Source organism: Liolophura sinensis, chromosome 12 (assembly GCF_032854445.1).
Source record: "Liolophura sinensis isolate JHLJ2023 chromosome 12, CUHK_Ljap_v2, whole genome shotgun sequence".
Classification (NCBI taxonomy): domain Eukaryota; kingdom Metazoa; phylum Mollusca; class Polyplacophora; order Chitonida; family Chitonidae; genus Liolophura; species Liolophura sinensis.
This window is the reverse complement of record NC_088306.1, coordinates 10,693,886-10,716,385: the sequence shown is the minus strand read 5'-3', so window position 1 is coordinate 10,716,385 and position 22,500 is coordinate 10,693,886. Positions and strand designations below refer to the sequence as shown.

General features: G+C 40.7%; 1 protein-coding gene and 1 long non-coding RNA gene across 2 annotated transcripts in view; both read right to left on the bottom strand.

The window, feature by feature from the left end:
• Positions 1-22,500, bottom strand: part of LOC135479571 (uncharacterized) — a 139,216-nt gene that overhangs the window by 57,621 nt on the left and 59,095 nt on the right. Inside the window, exon 2 of the long non-coding RNA XR_010445864.1 lies at positions 8,708-8,962. This is a non-coding gene — a long non-coding RNA (uncharacterized LOC135479571). The remainder of the gene's footprint in view (positions 1-8,707; positions 8,963-22,500) is intronic.
• Positions 197-3,154, bottom strand: LOC135479129 (transcription factor Sox-2-like). The gene is given in 3 exon segments (XM_064758879.1): positions 197-2,414; positions 2,416-2,670; positions 2,672-3,154. Coding segments are annotated over 3 exon segments (996 nt in total). The 5' UTR covers positions 2,972-3,154; the 3' UTR covers positions 197-1,973.

Here is a 22,500-nt window from a genome sequence, read left to right as displayed (position 1 = left end):
AATGTGCAACACATTGATGGGAATTGACCAGGCAGTCAGAGTTGTCGCATGTGATACTGGATTCTCTTTACCATAAACAGAATGTCAAAACAATTTTTTTTTTCGGGAAGCCCCAATATATTCTATGCAGTAGATCCATGTAAAAGTACCCTAATATAATAAGTAAACAGAAATAATAACATCAAATTCAATTGAATATACTTCTTCATTGAAATTTTTTTCAATTTTATTTTTTGACTTTTTCAAAAAATGAAACGCGTCGTTCTGGGAACATATACTGTACATGGTCAATGTTGTATTTTCTGTACAAAATGAATTCAATATGTGTTCCCGAAGTAACAATGGAAAGTAAAGTTGCGAAGGGAGCCTCAATAGAGTATAGGAATGGTTTGTTCAGAAGTACGACGCGGGGTTGTCAAATACCCCATTAAATTAAATTTAACACATCAAAATAAAAAAAATCAAATAGATATATATAGGCACATTAACAGAGTGATATGTAACTGTCTAAGTCCGATCTCTACAACAACAAAAAATTCATATAAAATAAAATTTAATAACAGGAATGTGAGAGAATGTACAAAAAAGCTAACCCGGAAAAATATTCGGAGTCGAACTGTGCACAAACTAAAAATCAAGACAAGAATATCTTGCTCAGGCATCAGTTTAACAGTAAATATAATGGAAAAAAAAACTATGTTAACCCTTTTCATACGGACTCTATTGTGTCAGTCAAGACTATACAATATCCAAGACAACCACTCTTCTCAATATACGCAAAAAATATCTACTGTAAGTTTTAAACTAAATATACACATATTTGTATTTATATATAATATATAGAACTTCAGATTCACACATTCAGTCGTGTTTTTTTTTCACTGTTACGCGTTCTCAATCACTCAATGCACACTATCAATCATCCATCCATTCACTCACTGATGATCGCACTTAATAGCTCGTTCAGTATCCATTGATAGGTTGAATTGGCCTCACTCCATGTGTACAAGACAATATTTTGTACGTACAAAAATTGGTCAAAAAACGGTGAATGTGAGTACAATCATGGACCAGTCAACTGACCCATGAGTAAACCTAGTCAGCGCTGGTGTCGGAATGTGAAATAAAAAAAAACGAAAAATTGGATATGTCAAATGAGCGGAATGTCGATAAAATTAAATCAATTATGCTATATGTGAGATTATGCTCTGAAATCTTGAGAGCGAGATAAAAGGTATACAGAGACTACACTTACGTTAGCCAGTTGCATGATTTCGTTGAGTACCAATGAGAAATGTCAAAATGGACAGGATCGGATGAAGGTGAGACATTCAACATATATACATACATATATCGAATCTCACCAGGGAGAGATATGTCTCGCACTTTTTGAATATCATCATCACGTCATCAGAAAAAGAATGACATTTTTTCACCCCTCCTGGACAGGTGAAATTACGTCAATATCAGTCAAAATGTGAACAAGTCTATGTACACTCCTCTGTGGCAGGCTTGATGGGTGAAGAAATCATATATATATAAATATTTATTTAGATATATATATTTATGCGGGGCCCATTTATAGGTAGCTCCTATCCACCTTTTTCTTCTATTCGGTTCCTCACCTCTTGTTTCTCTCTCATCAGTCCATGACTTCAAAGGAATTAGTGTCAGTTCAGTCAGCACTCCTGGTGAAGTTTAACTTTTCACAGAATGACGGACGACAAAAAAAAAATAACAACACAAACTTCCAGGAAACTTTCGGAAAGTTTCTCGCTCCGATTTTTGTCACATACATCGTCGATTGCCAACCCCCTCACACCACACGATCAGTAAAAAAAAAAAAAAAAAGCTCTGCGTCGGTCAGCCGCCATCTTTTGCATGTAAAACGGTACATGTACTTTTTAGCTAATTTGTAAAAAAAAAAAAAAAATTCTGCCAAGAGTCTACCTAAGAGCAGGCCCCTTCCCAATCTACATGTGCGTTAGGGGTACCGTATTGTTCACTCCGCTCTCACCTGACGACACCTGATGAGCGTATTGAGCACTTTGCATTTGGAGTCTTGCATGTGAGTTAGGATCATTAGCATCCACAGGTAAGTACATACTTATCATTTCACCTATATCTCCCGGGGCCCGGGGGGTGCGGATCACCGGTGGGGTCCCCTGCCCACTGCCTGGCTCCCGCTTGATCTGTGAAAGCTGCGACATCTGGGAATGGGCATGCGGCATTGAGGCGTAAGGCGACATGGAGGCCATCGACATAGTGTACCCTGACGTGCCATTCGGCATGTACGAGCCCGTCGTCATTTGCGGGGACATGGATTGAGCTGAGAGATAGTTACCGTACTGTCCATGGGTCAAACCCGACATCTGAGCGGCCATGTGTTGTGAGGAGTAGGCGGCGTGGGGGTCGTGGTGCCATCATAGGGTAGCCGTTCGGCATGTAACCGTTCATATACACGTCCCTCCCCACCTGTTGAACTGGGGCTGGCGACATACCTGGTATAGCGTATTTGTCCTTTTTCATCAAAGTTTTCGTCTTGCGTCTGGGTCGGTACTTGTAGTCGGGGTGCTCCTTCATATGTAGAGCCCTCAATCGCTTCGCCTCGTCGATGAAAGGCCTCTTCTCAGACTCGGACAGTAACTTCCACTCTGCCCCGAGACGTTTTGCTGATCTCAGAGTTGTGCATCTTGGGGTCTCCTGGGCCATTTTTCGTCGCTGTCCCCCTAGACCACACCATGAAGGCGTTCATGGGACGCTTGACTCTGTCGTTGGCAGCGGCTTTCGAGGACGGCGAACCTTGCTGGCCGGACTCTGTCCATTCTGGGGAACGGGCTGGCCGGGTTGCTGTGTGTGAGGTCTGTTGAGAGGGGTGCGGTGAGTGCTGGGAGGGGTGCTGGCCCGGGTGGTGATGTTGCATCCCCGGCGGTACATGAGGCCCGTGCGAGCCGTGGCTGCCCGCTACCATGCGCTCCTTGCCTAAGGTCCGTGCCTTCCCATTCTGGCTATCACAGTTCAATATACTGTGTGTTCGCTGTCAATGGGCCAGTGTTCGAGCCAAATAGAGGTAGATAAAATGATAAATCTTTACTGCTTTCAGGCCGTCCACTGTTAAGAGCGTCTTCGCTTGTGAAACCCTCCTTATTCTTTGCCTAATATCCCTTCAATGCCCATGTGTTATTGATTTGTAGCAGCAAATAGGCCACACTCTCCACCAATCAGCGCTCAGGTCTTTTGACAGTTGTGACGGATGCTAATTTCGTCGAGTCCACGGTGTCAATAGCCCAGTGCAGTTGGAGCTACTCAAGGCTTGGCCGACCGAGGGGCGGGGCTTAGACGGGAGCACCAATTGTTCGCCTCAGAACGAGTGGCAAATCTAATTAATAGACAGCCAGTCACCGTATACAAGCCATCCCCAGTCTGTAGGCTGTCCCTCCAACCCTGTCAAAATAGCGACTGATTACATCTCAGCGAACAGCAGGTGTTCAGCTCAGCACGTACCTGGCGCTTTTCAACCGCCTGTCAATCAAATGACGTTACAGTCCCTGCCCAACGTGACCCGCGTGTCACCAGGACTACTGCCTGTAGTCGGAGAATCACACAAGGAACAGCGCTAAAACCATAGAGACTAGCCACTCTCCTTCATTCACCGACAGACAACACAAACCCATGTATTCAACTACTCTTTTTTCTTCACTCCACCGCGCTTCTCAATTTCTCTTGTGCAGGAATCAATTCACACGAATAGAAAAATAAAGAATACAAAGAAAAACAATCTTCATTCTACTTAAAGAAAAAGCTCGTTCGGAATCAATGAATAAACTATAGCCCGTTCACAACAGCACGAATCAGTCGGTATTATATTCTTATTACATGAATTGTGAAACAGTTTACAAACATACCGGAGACCTGTTGATTGGTCTCATTAAGACAGTCTTTGTATTGTAAATACCAAAGGGGATTTACGCTTGTATCAAATAAAGGTGCACACGCACAGATATTGTTATAGCGTCTGTAATGCATATGGAACACATATATACGTATATCTATATGTATATAGATATACCGTATTTACAAAAAGCCCACACGTAACTACTGAAAGCTTTATCACAGAAAGGTGGTTTAATGGAAGCTTAGCTAATCCACCACAAATTACACACACCTTTGGACATAAAGAATTAAATTATGTAACGAAGATATTTCCATCAATATAGTTATATAACAGTTTAGCAGCCACACAAATCTGTACGCATTATCCCCAGTCTGTCTCGATTTCTTCATTTATCAAAACGAAATGCAAATCACACAAAAACGAAGACGAAAGGCGCCGTCATTTACTGAGAACTGGCGAAATACAAGAAAACACCAAAGCGAAAACTATACGAATGATTAAACTTTCGGATCCATAAATGATAATATCTATAAATCACCTGGCAAACGTGTCCACCATCCCTATTATTAAAACATATTTTACAATTCCGATAACAAAATCATTCATAACTAATACTGTAAATTCGACTGTATCATGTGAAATCTGCATAACTGAATATTAAACCAGTCAGTGGATATACATTAAAACCTATATAATTCTATGTACTGGTTGCTAAATAGGTTTTCTACGGAATAGATATATGATGAAAAGTATGCAAATCTGACAGTTATGTGTAGAATAATATCTATAAAAGAGAAAAACGTTTACTGCCATACATGCAGAAATTGTGAATTTTAAACAATATAAATATATCAAAGTTTACTATAGCTTGATTACTGATGTCACACGCTATGTGTATGCACGTTCTGCAATTTCCTCAAAAATACATCGACAGTTCCAAAACCAACATATTCCCGAGCAGCATTCTGTTAATTATTCTGTTAATTCACACGTATTTGAGAAATAGCTTTACAGGACCGTTGCAATTTCAAGTATTGTAAATAGGTGTTGACTAAAGCCTAACATTAGCATGTCCAAACGATATGCAGAGCAATTTTTAGGACGGGACCACAAGTACAGTGGTCATGTAAGTTTTGTTAATAACACTGGTCAGTGGCAAGACAGATGTAATTTGCTTGAAAACACAGAGAAGTGGGCTGGAAATTTACAAGTGCATGTTAGAAGGTCAGTGTCACGCAAGTGACAAGAGACTCGTGAGAAAGTGGGTTTTGGATAGAGAGAAAAGAATCATGCACGAACGACGGCATGGGACCATGCAGGGTGAAGAGGAGAAAGCGTGGACGAAAGCGCAGGTAATCCCATAAACAGTGTACCCTCGTCCACCCCACCCCAACACGAAACCCACCCTACCCGATCTACCTGAGAACCCGTTGATTTGGATTTAGGGAAAAGTGACATGCTACCATCAAATCCCATATATAAATAAATTACACAGTGTGCCAAAAATTTAATGTACCACAAGATGTAACAACTTTATAGCTAAAACGCATGGAGTTAAATGAGCAAAGATAAACATGCGTAATCATGCTTGCATAGGGTAGATAATGACACATTTCACAACTTTGTATTTCACATTAAAATATTTCGTGTCTAAGCAATAGACCTTGAAGCTTGAATATGGTAAAGTGTGAAGTAAGTCGTTTCAGTATGTAGATATACCATGCATATGTCACAATAAAAGTGAATATCGATACTATAGTATGGCATGAACTCGTGGCTGGACTGTAACGCTCGCCGAAAGTCCGCATATACACAAGCAAAGCCATGTATATTGCACTCGGCAACATAGTGTGTGCTATGACAGCTGTTACTATAGCGGTATACACAACACGCGGGCTGGATTTCATATGGGCACAGGCGTACAATTTGCCTCTTCTCTATTTAGATTACAACGGTAGTTTGTAAACAAACAGTAGCCCAGCGGCTATGTTAATTGTGTATCTTATGAATGAAAATCAGAGCATTCTTCGTCAGGTCAAGTCTTTAGAAATTTTCGCTTTTGATCGGGGATCGGCACACTAAACTTTATGTTCCGGAGGCCAATAGCCGTTCTATGCGCTCACCACAATCTGGTATTGTATGGGAGCTTATTCAATAGCGCAGGAGAACAGTTGCACGGTGAAGTCCAACCGTACTATACTGTACGCGTCAAATGTGTAACAATCAGTCGGCTCTATTCAACACTACACAATTTTAAGGATAACAGTGTACAATGACATCTAAACATAGCACTTATAGTCTTTTTTTTTTCTTTCTAAAAAGGTGTCGTTAATGTGCTGAGATTCTGTAAGACCAAGGGTCATGTACCGTTATAAAGCTACCTACATGGCCGAGATTTTCTTCATTCACTCCAATTACCTTCAGAAATTCTTAACAATTCAGCGACAAAATGCAACAAAGCCGGGACAATCTAAACACAATTCACACTTGAATAAGGCGTTGTGTATATATTCTCCACATATTCATCGTCTTACAAAAAAGGTATCATACAGTGTGAAATGGATTTGCATATTACAAGTAGGTATGAACAAAAATTTGCATATGGATATAGATATATGTCAATGTCTATATGAGGCGGGTTGACACAAAAGAAACTTTTCTTTTTAGCATGCATGTGACAAAACAAAATCCTCAGTAGTGTCAAAGGAGAGAGAGAAAAAAATTAATAAATATAAATCGTCTAGAATGAAAGTTGAATGATGACACCTGATTATATTTCGTTCAAAAAATGACACTGATTTAAAGAAAACATGTTTTACTCAGACGCTCACTTGGGGGGTCGTGCTTTCATGATGGTACAACAGTAAAACTACTCTCGATTCATTTTGTCACTGAAAAGCTTATAAAAACACACACTTTGTCTTCACGAGGGAATCGGGAGTCATAATGCCTGTAAATGGATATGTACCTGTCAAAACAGCTAATCAACCACTTTAATCTCAGGTGAGAGGCTGGATTTTAGCTCACCTGTAAAGTGTTAATATATTCATGAGGCTTCAGCATATACGCGCCGAAGACATTTCGCACCTTTAACCACGATGGGAAATTATGGTGTAAAGCAAATATAACTCGCAAAAATACACGTGCACATATAAATCGTTGTGATTATAAGCCAGGAATAAACTATATGCATGTAACGGAGTTTGCAAGAGATGTCATACATACCAAAAATTAAGATCGTTTCCATAAACTGTATTAGAAAATACTTGTATGTATTTGTATACATGCCATTTACAACCTAGGCCTATGTCTCATGCCGATAGCATTCTTGCGTATGGTTCTATATATTATATAGGCCTATCTAGCCTGTTATTCAAATACTGTGACTTTCATCGCTAACACTGAATGTAGCAGATGTATTTGTATATGTCCATCGTGTTGTGGGAAAATTTTCACAATATACACCTATATATGTAAACCAGTATATACGTTTCGTTTGAAATATGCTTTCTGCAGAAAGCAAATACACGCGTAGACGTTGGTACGGTGGGTATAAGCTGTTAATAGTCGTATATGCCTTCACGGACATTGTTTCTGTATATAGCATATATACAGGTTCTTGTAGATGTCAAATGCACCAGTGCACTTTAGGTATGTCATAATCGCTTTATTTCATGCAGTAGTCTCGAAAAGCTTGCGTAATTGGGAAAAGAAAATCTTTTGCGTGTTTCCTTGCCCGCAAGCTTGTGTTTTAAAGGCACCAAGGCCGCGAGGCACGGACGGGTGGAAGAGAAACCGCTGTCCCCGCCAGTCCGGTTTAAAGCCCGAAGCCACAGTGCAGCGCGGTGGACCCGCCTTATCAGTTTGCCCCGCCTTGTACGTGAGAAGTGGGCCGGCTCAACGAGGGACTAGCGAGCGGCTTGACTGCCTTGCCTGCCGGGAAAGCGGGAAAGCCAGGGCGCGAAGCGTCGGTCTCTCATAGCCAGCGGGCGGCCACAAGGAAAGCATTCCGCCATGCTCTAACCACAGAACCTACGCTACACGACTTTGACGACAGGTTCTGAATTTGATTTTGATATGTAGGACAAATCTCTTCTCTGAATATTCAGTTTATTCATTTCTCACATTACTGTATGACGTCTTCTTTTTTGCGCCTTATACAGAAGTACCGTCTGTACATCAGCATGTATTTTTGGTAATGCAATGACAATATTTCAAACCTTTACTACGTTGGTTTTGTCAAGCTTGTTTCATCCGAAACTTGCCCATTTTTTTAACATCTCATGCACACCTCACGAAAACGAGCCATTTTCACGTGTTGATTTTCTTATTCTTATCCGAAACCGGAAGTTTTCGTATTTCATGTCATTATTAGGTTACCGGTACGTTTTATCTTTTTTTTTTCAAAAACCGTGCCGGATTTTGGACGAACGCCACATCGCGCCACTACAATGCCCAAAGACAGAGGAAGACGTATATCGTGAACGGAATAGAATACCTTAATACGTGTTCCAGCGACTTGATAAATGACGTCCCTAAAAATAGACTGGCTGCGATTGGCAATACTTCAACTCAAATTTAATGACGAAAATAAATGAAGACCTGTCTCAGTCACGGCGTGGCGAGATCAGGGTTAGATTTCAGGTCTTTAATTGCGACATATGTCGTGGAGGGAGAAGGGGGGGCAGTCACGGCTGAAAAGTGAGTGATCCCAGTGAAGGAGGAGCCACCTTGTCCTGCGTGCCGTCAACCTTAGTGGAACGGATCAACAGGCTGTGATCAACTAATGGAAGAAAACTTGTGTTGACTTACCTCAGGTGGTTGGGGTTCCTTAGCTCTGAGCACACAACTTGAAGTCAGGGAGGGTCCAGTTTCCGAATTTTAGAAGATCTATTACGCCGAACAACAGCCGGTAGTAGACATTCACAATCCTTCATGCACGTTTCACACAACTCGGTAAAGAATTCCCGTCGCCGTGCATGAAGGACGCATGATGTAAGCCATACACGCTCATAACAGGTTACGTAATCCATCCTGAGCACAACCGCAATCCAGTCACAGAATATTCTGAACAAACAGAGAGACAAAAATATAGTGAATTCATATACACATCTTAGATTCGCTGACAATTTAGAACATATTTCGCCGGCCTTTTTTGTCAGTTACGTAACGAAACGTGAAAAGTTCCAAATGAAATCCAACTGCATATTTTAAAGCTGATATAGTACTGCAGGCTAAACTTGAGTATATACTGACCGTTCAAGCTCTATTTCGTTAGCAGATTGAGCCCCAAAACGGCTCTGAATCTATCTGTACCTAGTCGCGTGTGAGTTCGCCAGCTAGAATGCTCGAATCTAAATTGCAGCCAACTGTCGAAGGCGGTATCAATAAACTTTTATTCTCTGTTTTCGGGAATAGACGATTTCTCTTAGGCAATATAATGTGCAACCCGATAAGAAATATCTCTTTGAAAATTCCAACAATATATTTTTGTGCGTCCTGTGATAATGGTGGAAAATTCCTTTCACCACTGTGAATATAGATTTTCACTAAAGGGACAATGCGCCTTGGCGATGGTGAATTGTGTGAGTTGGGTCGCTGGCGAGTCGATACCGCCCGGTCAATACTTCTCAGCCAAAGCTTTCATACAACTCAGATGGAATCAGAAAATGTGGAATTTTATTACACATTCGCTACGTTTAGTCCGGCCCAGATACTATTTAATAAAAGTGATTATATTGCGTCAAAATGTGACCAAACAATTGCAAGAAGCGAGACAACACATAAAAAACTATATCCCAACTGAAGCCTGGCTTGTGGCACTCGCGTAAATGAGGGATATAGATATGCAAATGTAGGAGCAATTACCAGAGAATTCGCTGGCTTGCTCACGAGACCCATTCCATCGTCGGCTCTCGACTCGTTCTGTATCAATACACGACCAATAACAATAGCCGTAGAAAAGATTGCCGAGGATTTTCTCCTATCGGCTAGGCCTAACCCCCAGTCAGGCATGATTTATAAGCTTTACAACCGAGGTTGCCCTGGCCTACAATATGGAATAAATACTACCTTGCTTATTGATCATGGACGACTTAAAACCAACAAGAAATTTGAATCAGAATGACTTCTGGAAAAATTCAATTGCAAATACTATTGGACTTCCAAATTTGCAAGGCGAAAAAAAAAATCCAATAACAATCCGCGTTGCGGGTTTTAATTAATTCCTGAATTTTAATTCAACCGGATTCTGTTAATCCTCTTAACGCGGAGCTAGTGCTTTAAGACGGATGTAGATTTCCAACAAACTGGAATTACATTACTGCTCGGCAATGGCTAGGGTCACCTTAATATTCTAAAGGGGAAAACAACATTTTTCTATTTGCTCTCCAGATCTCGACATAAATGAACAGGCGCTGAAGCGTTACTTCCCATTGAAATCCAAACAAAGATGGCGGACAAAAGTTTTTGAAGCGCAATTCAATCGGCGACAGCTTCGGGCCATTAAACGAGAGATGGCGAGAAGAATCTGAATATTAGCTGTCTCCGCGCAACAAAACACTTGTACACTTACTAAATAGTCCAAAAGGGTCCGGCAAACTGAATTTGACAGTCACTAAAGGGAACTCCTATCTGAGTTATTATAAATGTCTTAAAAATTGAGGCAAAATACCTTTAAATTCTCTAAAAAAATGTGCAAATATGTACAAGAATATATCTTCTAACTATAAGCACTTGTTAATTTGTCCCATCCTAGAGAATTTATCTGTTGTACACACGATTGTATATGTTATGTAAACTGAAATCTGTGCATGGGATGATGAAATGTGTGCAAGGGATGATGAAACGTGTGCATGGGATCACGAAACGTGTGCACGGGATCCCGAAACGTGTGCATGGGATCCCGAAACGTGTGCATGGGATCACGAAACGTGTGCATGGGATCCCGAAACGTGTGCATGGGATCCGAAACGTGTGCATGGGATCACGAAACGTGTGCATGGGATCACGAAACGTGTGCATGGGATCACGGAACGTGTGCATGGGATCACGAAACGTGTGAATCGTTCGCAAATTCATATAACTGCACGGTTTATTACGATTACAGCAAGTACGATAAATCATTTTAGGAGAAAGTTTTAGCTTGCAATATTTTAACAACCAAATATGTTCACTGAATCTCAACATAAAAATGGGAACAAATTGTATTTATATAATTATGAACTTTAAAAGTTCTCATTCGAGGAAAGGATAATCCAGTGGGAATGAGTTTGACTAATGTATAATGTGACAACAGTAGCCATTTGCATTACACTGCACAGTTTCGATACCTGCATTATCCTTTGCGTCACTCTATGCCTGTCGTAATTAATTTATTTCAAAAAAGATGTATTCAGGGGTCTTTTAACAGATGTTATGTGTTATAACATAATAATAAATGTTGAATGCCATGTATTTTCTCTTCAGTCCGCTTGTTTCTGTCCTATGGTTCGAAGAAAATGATCGCCTGATACTCTTCAGACATTTAAAACTTTCTAAGCCATTCGCCAAATGACATCGATTTTGAAAACGCTTGGGGTAAATATTGGGCATCTCTGAGCAAACTTAGAAAACGGAAGTAGTTTTGGACAGGATGAAAGAGAATGTGCGCGAAGGTTTGACGGGATGCGGAGGCAATTTTCGGACTACTTTGGGTCTCCATTGTTCCTGCCATGCTGAAATGTTGCGGAATCTGTTTGACGAGCAATTCTGGGGAGGGTTTATGACCAGTGAGATTGGTGCTTCGGATGCGGGCAGCAGAGACCAGCGGATGTTTCGGGGAAAATGCCCGAGCTTCCACCGAACAGCGCCACCATTTCCACTCTTATTCATTTAGACGCCATTGTTCTATGGTCGGGGAAAGTTTGGTCCTGTGCATATCACTGGACGGCGGCTGAATTGGTTCAAGATTCTCTGCTGAAAAGACTTGATTAGGTCTATTCAATGCGGAGAACTTGAAATCGACGGACAAAATTTCTACCCTCTGCTCCGTCTCACGGGAGAATACGATTGTAAATTAGCAGAAAGTACCCTCGGGGCCAGCCTTGTAATATTCCATCAAACACAGCAAATAAACGCATAACAGAGAGAAAAACTAGCTCTGGTTGTTTCACAGCTCCATTGACGTATATAATTTGATGCTTGAATGAAAAACAAATTACAGAGTCTGCTAAAATATGCCCTTAAGCGTGCATTTGTCTCCACGCCATTATGATCCCTATTCATACACCCTACGCCATCTTATCTATACTAGATTGGTCCCAGCTAAGTCTGAGATTTGTCGGACGGCACCATTTTCCACATCCTCTCTACACCTGGCTTCGCTCCAACCTTTGTGCGTGCAATGTCTGAGATGAAAAAAGTGGCTTTTGCGAACTTTGGAAACATTTGCTCTCAGGATTACAGTAATAAGTACTCGCCTACGGTGTCCACCTTATATTTACCGTTCTTATGTACGTTCTGACAGCTTCACGAACATATATAGTATGTACACCCTGTACTTATATGAAAATGATGCCACAAGGTCAAAACACTTGATTTTCAAGCTTCACCAATGCATTTTAAACAATGTTTTATTTATTCTATTTCCTAAAACTTAAGTAAACTAATGGAGTATATTTAACGCACGGTTAACGCCCGGAGCTTTTAATGAAACATGCAGATGATTCGTTTTGCAGAAGCTGGCGTGGTGTCAATTACAACGTTTTACATCACTCGGCCTGCAAAGTCCGAGAACTGAGACAGCGGTTCCGACGTATGTATACATGATTTGCCTTCTTTCGTAACAGTATCCATTCGCGTTGAGAAAATCCGATATGGTTACTAGCATGAGGAAGTCTGCTGAGTATAAAGGCCCATTGTATATGTATGTATTAAGACAATTGTCAGGTTAAAATAACAGAAATACACCAAGAACGCAACTGACATACATGCCGCTTTGTTATAGGTGGCGCCACTGCAGCGGATATGACTCACAGTCACGTTAACAGTTAAAGTATTTCCAACAGATCTGTGTCAGTTATAAGATTAAGTTGGAGGGCGTGAACGAAGCTGATGTCCATGGGACAATGTGGGACAATGGGGAACTTATCAGAGTAGAGCTTTCAACTTTTCCAGATTTTGTTCTTATACAACTTATTTCTGTACGAGTACTGAAAAATCGTCCTATAAATAAACACTTATAATGCCACAACCATTGCTTACATGTAGGCCATGTAAGTAACTGCTGATTGATGTTTGTGATTCTGTATTTCATGGAATACACACGCGTGCGCATGCTTTAATATATAATACGGAGAAAATTAGTATCGTTGCACTGATCTATGCAATGCTATGTATAACTGTCTACATCGTTATAACTTTCCCATATATGTATGTACATGCATCAATCTGGCATTCGTGGGAGTGTATAAAGTGGTATTTTTTCCTTTTCCGCCAGCTAACTACTTCATCAGTTTCACCTGAACAATGAAATACGGCTGCCGTTAATTGCTCCCTTGGTTCTGCAGGGTTCTAATCCACCAATGGTTTAAAGACTCATTTTTTTATTATTTGGAGCATTAGTAATCTTCATTGTGTAATAACTCTAATGATGACATTTACATTGGTGTCGGTGACGGAATACTACAAAATTGGAATTTGAATCCGTTTTTTCATTAATTTGTTTGAGTAACAGTAAGGAGAGGTGGCTATAAAAGTTGCCCGGCATACAACAAGAAGTGCATTTTTGTTCTCGTTCTCTCTCTATCTATATCTATATCTATATCTATATATATAGATATATAGATATATATATGTATATACAGGTGACTAGGTAAGGCCTTAGTCACGGAGATGGGAGCGAGATTAAGCTCATGTACCTAATCGTGGGTGATAGATGAGTACAGTGAAATCCACACCTCTAATGGACGTCATGGTAAACACAGTAGGGTGATCCGTACCCCGGCCGCCCCACCGTCGGGCAAAAGCACACACTATCCACACTACTTCAACTCCGCTTATTAAACCTATCGGGTGTCAAAAAGAAAACATATCGCGATAAATTTTGTCCTAGGAATAACATACCATCGACATGGTTTTACACGGCGGTCGTAAAGTTACGTTCTGTCGTATAACTTATGTATGGTAAAGGTATACGCTAATGTGGCTGTAACAGCTATAGAGTGTTTCAAACACAACAGGGGCATCCTTGCTCAGTTGTTTATCGTGCTAGCACAGCGTGATGAACCAGGAGCCTCTCGCCACTGCGGTCGCTGTGAGTTCAAGTCCAGCACATGCTGGCTTCCTCTCCGGTCGTACGTGGGATGGTCTTTCAGCAGCCTGCGGATGGTGGTGGGTTTCCCCCGGACTCTGCCCGTTTTTCTCCCACCATAATCCTGGCCGCCGTCGTATAAGTGAAATATTCTTGGGCACGGCGTAAAACACCAATGAAACAAATCAAATAAATAAATAAAACACATCCACTTCCTCCTATGACATCATCGTGGAAAACCATACCCGTGTTAAACAGGCATACGTGAAAATACGTGAGACGACTAAGTATGGGTGCCATATTGGGGCAATCCGCAAGTATCAGCCGATGTTAATATTGTTTCAGTAAGGAAATTTCCAGAGCAAAATGTCCTCCTGTTTAACTGTGAACAGAAAATGTCTGGACTTGAACTCACAGCGATCGCATTGGCAAGAGGCTCTGGAGTCATTGTGCTTGCGACGCTAACACGCTAACCACAAGGACATGGGCCACCCCATTTTGGATTTAGCATTTCGATTAGCTACCATGCAGTGCACATTATCCTTTCCCTTGCCACTTTCCCATATAGTCCTGTTTCAAAACCAGTCGTCATATTTCTCATGCGTTCTCACAACCTATATACAAATTGAGAGAGAGATTTTTGACGTGGCTGTATCAGTTTACGCATAACACCGACAAGTATATGGATGGTTTACTTTCAAGCCGCCCCAGGCTATGTGTACACTAATGTCATATCTCTCTATGCATACCCTGTACAACATGCCTTTGTACTTTAACATGTACTTAGGGCATGCAGTTGGATGAACCTATAGGGCTAAACGTTTGTTTATAGCTCGTACGAAACGTAAGAAGAATTATGCAAAGTCAGAATCTGTGTCATCCTTAGATCGTTCTCAAATTTCGGCCCCGGGGCAATGTTGCTTGCTGGATGTTTTTGTCTTCCTTATCCATATGTTCTTGCTCTATATTTTTCTGTGCCTGCACTTTTAATTTCTATATAGTTGCATGTGCATCATCATAGGAGTTAAGGCAACATAAGCGGTTGTATTAGTGCTTATTGTTTGTGAGGTATTACCACATTAGTCCGCATACAGATAAGAATGGTGCACATTGATTTCAAAGTCTCTTGCATCACCGCACTCTCTGTACACTGACAACACAATCAGGCGCTTTTACTGTTAGATTTCTCGATCCATTGTCGCGATGACCACTACTCCAAGAGCCTTATTAATTATTTGACCAGAATCATTGTCCGGTTTTATTGTCCCGCCACGGCCAGGCTCGGCGGACGAGTGACGCAACACTGAGAAGGCTGTTAATGTGGCTAATTTCTCCTCCCTTTCATAAAGAGCTCCACTCGGCTGTCATGTAGGCATCCGCGTCCGGTGCATGTGGATGGTCAGCGCAGCTACAGGGCGGGGACATTTTTAGCATTCGCTATAATAGCTGTTAAAAATTTACACCCGGGCGCAATTTACCCCTGTCAAAATTCTTTTGGTCAGTGTGAACACATCCCTCTCTAAAACAGGTGCATAGCTTTGTTGGGTGCTGGTATGTGGTCAATGTCTAGATCAGGTGCTTTGGATAGATCGAGCAGAAGTGTTTGGGAGCACCGGGGTGAAAAACTTCCCCTCCCCCTGTCTTTTTACTCGTCTGTCTACTTTTCCCTCCACCTACAAATTCCAATACTGATCCAATATCGATGACAGCCTCTGCCTCGATCCCCCGACCCTTAATCGGATTTTTCTTTCAATCGGAAGGTATCACCCAAGGATTCACTGGTCACATCCTCAAAGGACGCCAATACAAGTTTTCCCTCCTGGAGAAGAATTGGTTCTTCGGCAACACAATACGTGTCAGATCCTACCTATTCAAACCAAGGCGGTGTCTTAACGCGTCGCCATTGACAGACCTGCTTGGTGACAAGGCATACTGGTGAAAACGTGAAGGGGGAAAGTGTTAAACGTTGAATGAGAAGTTCACCCTGCCCCGACACCGCGAACAATGTCCCTCAAGAGAATCGGCAAACACACTGAAAATGCCTCCTCCAGCCGCTATTCTCGTGGCAATTCGCGCCATTGTCCGAGCAATAAATCCGCAGAAACTTATACCTTGACTTCTAAGCGATTCCGTGTACTGTTATAGTCCCCGTTTACATGACAAGATCGTCGGAACATCATTTAGAAAACTCGAGACATCATCACAACAGATAATCCCGATGTGTAATTTGAACTCGAAAGCTTTTGTTATCTTTGTCGTATCCGTTGTCGCAAGAAGCAAATATTTGTTAACGTTTTGCTACACAGTATATACACATTCAGATATGTATGTTTGCATACATAAATAGGAATGTTTTCTAGGGCCTAACGTCGTTTCTTGCCGGTGATATGCGTATATATATATTTGTATTTTTTGAATAGGCCTCATTCGTTACACAAACTATATGATGGTTGGTTTCCTTTACAACCGCAGCACGTTTCCTTTGCAACCGCGCCATGTTTTCTTTACAACCGCACCAAGTTTCCTTTACAATTGCACCAAGTTTCCTTTACAACCGCACCAAGTTTCCTTTTCAACCGCGCCATGTTTTCTTTACAACCGCACCAAGTTTCCTTTACAATTGCACCAAGTTTCCTCTACAACCGCACCAAGTTTCCTTTACAACTGCACCAAGTTCCCATTACAACAGCACCAAGTTTCTTCAGGCCATATCACATGATAGAAGAATAAAACTACAATCTAAATAAACTACCTGCCAAGTGAAAATGCTATCGGAAAGTGTACAAATGTCTTCCTATCTCCTATAAAATATCAACATTATGAATTCTCCTCTTTTTTTATTGTGGTTAATTATAAAACTAAGCTGTTACAATCAGTCAGGGTATATAACATGACTGAAACTCGTGCTTTCCAGATAAACCGCAGACGAAACATCATATACTAACGTAGTTGTTTAGGTTTTACTCATTTGCTTATGTTTTGGAAATTGATACCATGTTAAAGGGTTGGAAAGAAGCCTACACATCGTTGACGTGACAATACGATTTTTAAATAATGGAATGTATATCTGTAGATATAAATGCCCCAAAAACATATAACTATGTATGAAACATATTTTTTGGTATAAAAATAAAATAAATGATGTCTATGTAGATAGGCATTTTGTTTTCTAAAACTTAAGTACAGAGGACATGCAGGCACGTGAAACGTTGGTCTCATCCTTGGAAAGGCCATTATTGAGATACATTGTACGGAGTATCGGTACATTAGGCTAACTTCGTGTATGTATATATATATATATATATATATATATATATATATATATATATAACACCACATAAAGAATATAGCAACTGTTGACCATACATGCACAAGTAAATAACAGGCATTAAGTCCACTGATAAAGGCTTCTATGAGTTCATTCATGGGCATTGTACAATAGGCTATAGCACACAGGATTATTTAGCCGTCAGAGGAGGACACATTGTATGTAGAACTGAAAGGTTTCAATGGCGGCCCAAATAGCACCAGTGTTCCGCGCCTCTTGCAACGAGGCAAACGGTGTATTAGCGGATCGTGTATCCCGACATACACAGGCTTTTCTACAGGCATTTACACACCCATATAATGCCATGCTCTTGCTACATTGTGCCAGCCTTAGAATCGGTGGTCTTTAACTATTTCCTTTCCCCAAGGAACACAAAACCTAGCGGCATCGGATATCTGTCTATTGGAGAACTCACAGTATACCAAAACTATACACAGTGCTCACATAAATAAAATTCTTTTCTACGCACGCTATCCTGACTACCTTCAAAAGTCGTCTTTACAATAGAACTGTGATGCCCACAATTCTAGCTCTGTACAAAAAACCTCCACGGTTCTATTTTTTTCTTACAAAATACTCTAAAGCTTTAACAGCATAGGTGTTTTTGCTCTCCCTTCAGTACTGCCATGGACATCGCACAAAACCAACCTGGCTTTCTGTGCTCAGACCAACTTAGTTGTGGATTTTACGCTTCTGTGACCAAAGTTTCACGTAAGTCCCTTTAAAATCTAGCGTTCTTGTTTAAAGTCTATAGGCAGTCACTAATATATGTTTTCATAAAACTGATTCTCAATTTGAACAATGTCGCTGGAAGCATCTAATGGGTATACGGATCTGTATTAGCCATATATTGTCTGTGGCAATGGAATCGGTTTCTTTGAAAATCATTTTACGTAAAATACCAGTCTGAAAGAAATACAATTTTGACAGTGTGTTCCTGAGCAAAATCCTTTACAGTCCATGTCGGTTTATCTAATACAACAGTTTCGACATGTGCTTTCTTCGTCTGTTAGATCGTCTTCACCGTCAATTTATCAGTTATTCACACAGATACAGATCTTTAAACTGTAGTGTGTATACAATTCCTTGTCTTCGCGGTGATCATCAGGGTACATCGAGTGTTTAGACATACGGGAATCCTTCTTGGATAAGACTATGGTTTATATGTACCTTACATGGCACAATGTTTGATCGGAACCCATCCCGTCATACTGGAAAGCAAATAAACCATATAACCACAAACAGATAACTACTAGAGATACACAGTGTCTTCGCATTCTATATACCTCGTTATACAAAGCCTGTATTCAGTGCTACAAACGCCTTCACCGTTCACTTAGAATTACAGGTATGGAAGTTCAATTTTTTTTTATTGAATTGTGTACCGAATTTCTACACACAATCTTTTTGGAATAATTCTGGCAATAATTCTACGACAATAATATCTCCAACCTTCATCATACTCAAAATGTACATATGATTCACAAATATGTTCAAACTTCTGATTTTTCTATTCATAAGTGCCATGTTTTCTTAACGCATATAACCTGAACTTGATCTTTCTTCGTAAATGAAGCCATGGGTTTTGCCGGGTATGATGTCAGCTGGCAGATAGCGTGCTGTGTTTTAAGCGATCATACCGAGTAAAATGGGTAGGCTGTTAACCTGGCCGCCAAGATTTCCCGTGGGTGATTTGAACGTTTGAGATCATCACTGAGAATCAATTAGTACTTTCCCCGTGGGGTGGGGGTTACCTATGCAGGTAGTCCGGACACCCCCGCCTTTACCATCCGGGTAGACACAATAGGCGGGCTAGGTATTTTACACCAGCCTGGAGAGAACCCTTGGGGGATAGTTCCTGGGGGTAGGAGACCTGGTGGTATGGGGACGAGGGTGGTTATAGTGGGATGGTCCGTTGGGACAACATCCCGCCCTCTTGGGGGTAGTGTGAATTTAGGATTAATCGGATAAGCCAAATCTGCACCTTCCTGGCTTAACTGCTACTGCATTGAACACATGCACTTTGTGTGTTTCCATTTTTTGTTTTATTCAATTTTTCTGTCCTTGTAAATTATATTTCGTACTCGTCATGAACTGTTTAGGGTATATTCACAGTAGCATATATTCACAGTGACATACACACATTCTGACCCCCGTGAAGTCTTTTAGTTCACATCTATACATAAGTCTATTTCATGTATTTAACGCTGGTGTTTTTTTTTTTGTTTGTTTGTTTTTTCTTTCTTTTCAACCTGTAGCACATATTTACACACAAATATGCACTGTGCTTGTAATCATCTGTATGACAATGTTTTCCCCCTCTAATCCTATCGTTTTGTTTATAGATGTAACCAAAAGAAGCTGTCAAAATAGTTAACGTTGTGTGTTGTCCGTGGCAATGTTTGTAACCCATTTACCAATTTACTTTTCGCCGACAAACACGACTTTGATTTGAGTATCCAGTTTTACAATTTCGTGTCAATTGCCTAAGTGACATTTATTCTTGATTAGTTGAGATTTTCAATGTTGAACGCGTAATAATTTGGTACGTTGGTAAACTTTAATTTAAACATGTGCAGAAATCGCGTCGTAAAATCGCAACACAAATACAGTGGTATGCTAGCGTTGATCGCTACATATATCTTAAGGCGCATAGCTTGAAGTAACCGCTTCAGGCAGATTGCCGAACTGTGGTACACCCAAAGCAAATGCCCATGGTACCGCGGCATCCGGTCATGTAGCCAGTACATCGGGCGATGAAAACTGATCGATACAGTGGTATAGACCAGAGTTCACATTTACAATCACTGGGTATAGGCAAAAAATAAAGAGATGGTAACATACCTTATAATGGTCAAAACCTGGCTGCTAACGGTATATTTCAGAAAAAAATATTATATTTTGCATTCATTCAGAAACATTGTTTTCTAAAACTTTCGGTTCATGTAGGAGAATTTAGAGGTGTGTTTCTTGTTTTTCGCTTCCTGCGCTGTCACAGCCTTCATAGCTATGCTGTGGGTCGCGTGATGCCAAAGCGATCCAGCGATCTCTCAAACGATACCTGCCATAGATTGTCACCCGATACGACTGTCAGGGAAACAAAAGGATCTCGACGGTTAACGAGTCAAATAGAGTGCAGACTGGCGAAATGACGACCAGACCGTGCACATCATGCAATGTCCATGCCAAAGCCATGGCACACACCAGAGATGATGAGGGCTGAGTGAAGCAAAAAATAAAATCCCCGACTCTGGAATTGCTCTGGGTTCCGCATTTTTAAGTTTTCCGTCACGTAGAAAAACACGGGTGATTTTCAAGTTGCTTTGGAACACGTTAAACTCATCAGCAATAATCCCATAGTGGTAATTACGAGATTTACACAGCATTGACTGTTTCCGTCCTTTGATTGACTCAGTCTCGAAATTCGGTAAACTACAGTATGGCGCAGAAAATTAACATATTGCTATACATATATCTAACAATACAGTACAGTGACGTCATCTCAGATTAACATATTCATGTTTTTGAATGAAAACAGGGTTGGTATATCTAGAAGTGTATTATCATCGACATCTTTTTTTGTTTGACAAAAGTCCACCCGATAAACTGGGTTAAATCAAAACATATCAAGAAACTTATTTACATTGAAAGCATATATCCGTTTCCAAAGAAAATAAACAAGTAAATAAAATTTTAAAAAATAAATTAATTAAATTAATAAACTAAAGTAAAAAAATTAGAAGACAATTTTTTTTGGAGAAGAGGATACCTTTCATCCAGTTATTTGCTTTACACATTTCTTGTTTGACTTGACAGAATTGGGCCCGATTTGCATGTACAGGTGAGAATGTCTAAAACTGAATTGGGCATGTGACGGCAATTTCCCTGGCGGGAGTGGGCATGCCTTTGCGTTGGAATGGGTGGACAGAAGACCTAAATTCAGGGGTACTGGAAGATGGGAGGGGGAAGGGGAGGGGGAAGGGGAGGGGGTGTGGTTGGACCTACTGTTACCCACAAAACTTATGTCATTTTTGTGACACGCCGCGCACACCAATTTAATCATCTATCTTTCCACTTCAGTTGCTTCCAAACAAACGATTATTCTGCCAAAATTTCGTGGCTTGTTCAAGATCAGCCTCTCAGCACCCAGTCGTTCCACTGTCCCAGTGGTTATAACTGGGAATCGGGAGGCGGGGAAGACATTTTGACCCTGGAATATACAGTTACAGTGTTTTGTACACTTCTTTTTTTTTTGCACAAAAAGCCTTTCTTTCTTCGCCGCTTTTACTACATTTTTAATATATTGTCAGAATTTTTAGAAATATACAAATTAGATTCATCTTTGCCTAAACTGAAGACTGTTATTAAGACATGTAATCTTACATTGAAACTGGTGCTTTCATGACGAGAACGCAACATGAACAGTGAACTTTATCTATGAGATATTAATCGCAGATTAGCCAAGGTGACGGATTATATTTTCACGTTGGATTAAATACTACAAATACTGTATTTTATATGAAACAGATGCACATAATCTACCTTTTCTAAGTGTTGTTCACTTTTTTCTTGATTATCCAAGACAAACAAACAAGCCATTTATTTCGGTAAAAGATATCAAACAAAAACATGCATTTTTAAGCACATTTGATGAACTTCAAGCTTTTGTTCGAACGCATAACGTCATCCGAATTACAGTCGTTTTATGTCCCAAAATGCTATTTTCATCACCCTAAATGGACCTCTTTTAAACTCGGTTTTAACCAGTGGGCAGGGACGAGCACCCTTCCGACCCTTTTGAACAAGAATTGTCTTAAAGGCGCGGACCTGGTCGAGAACAGCAGCATGCAGGATAGCTAATATTGGTGGCTCAGACAGCAACCATTGTGGCCCCGGGGCCGGGGTTATTGATGCTTGCTAAACGGTGCAGTGGGCAAAACAGTGTAATCGTAGTTTAAGATGCTTGTCTGTGAATGCTGAAGATAC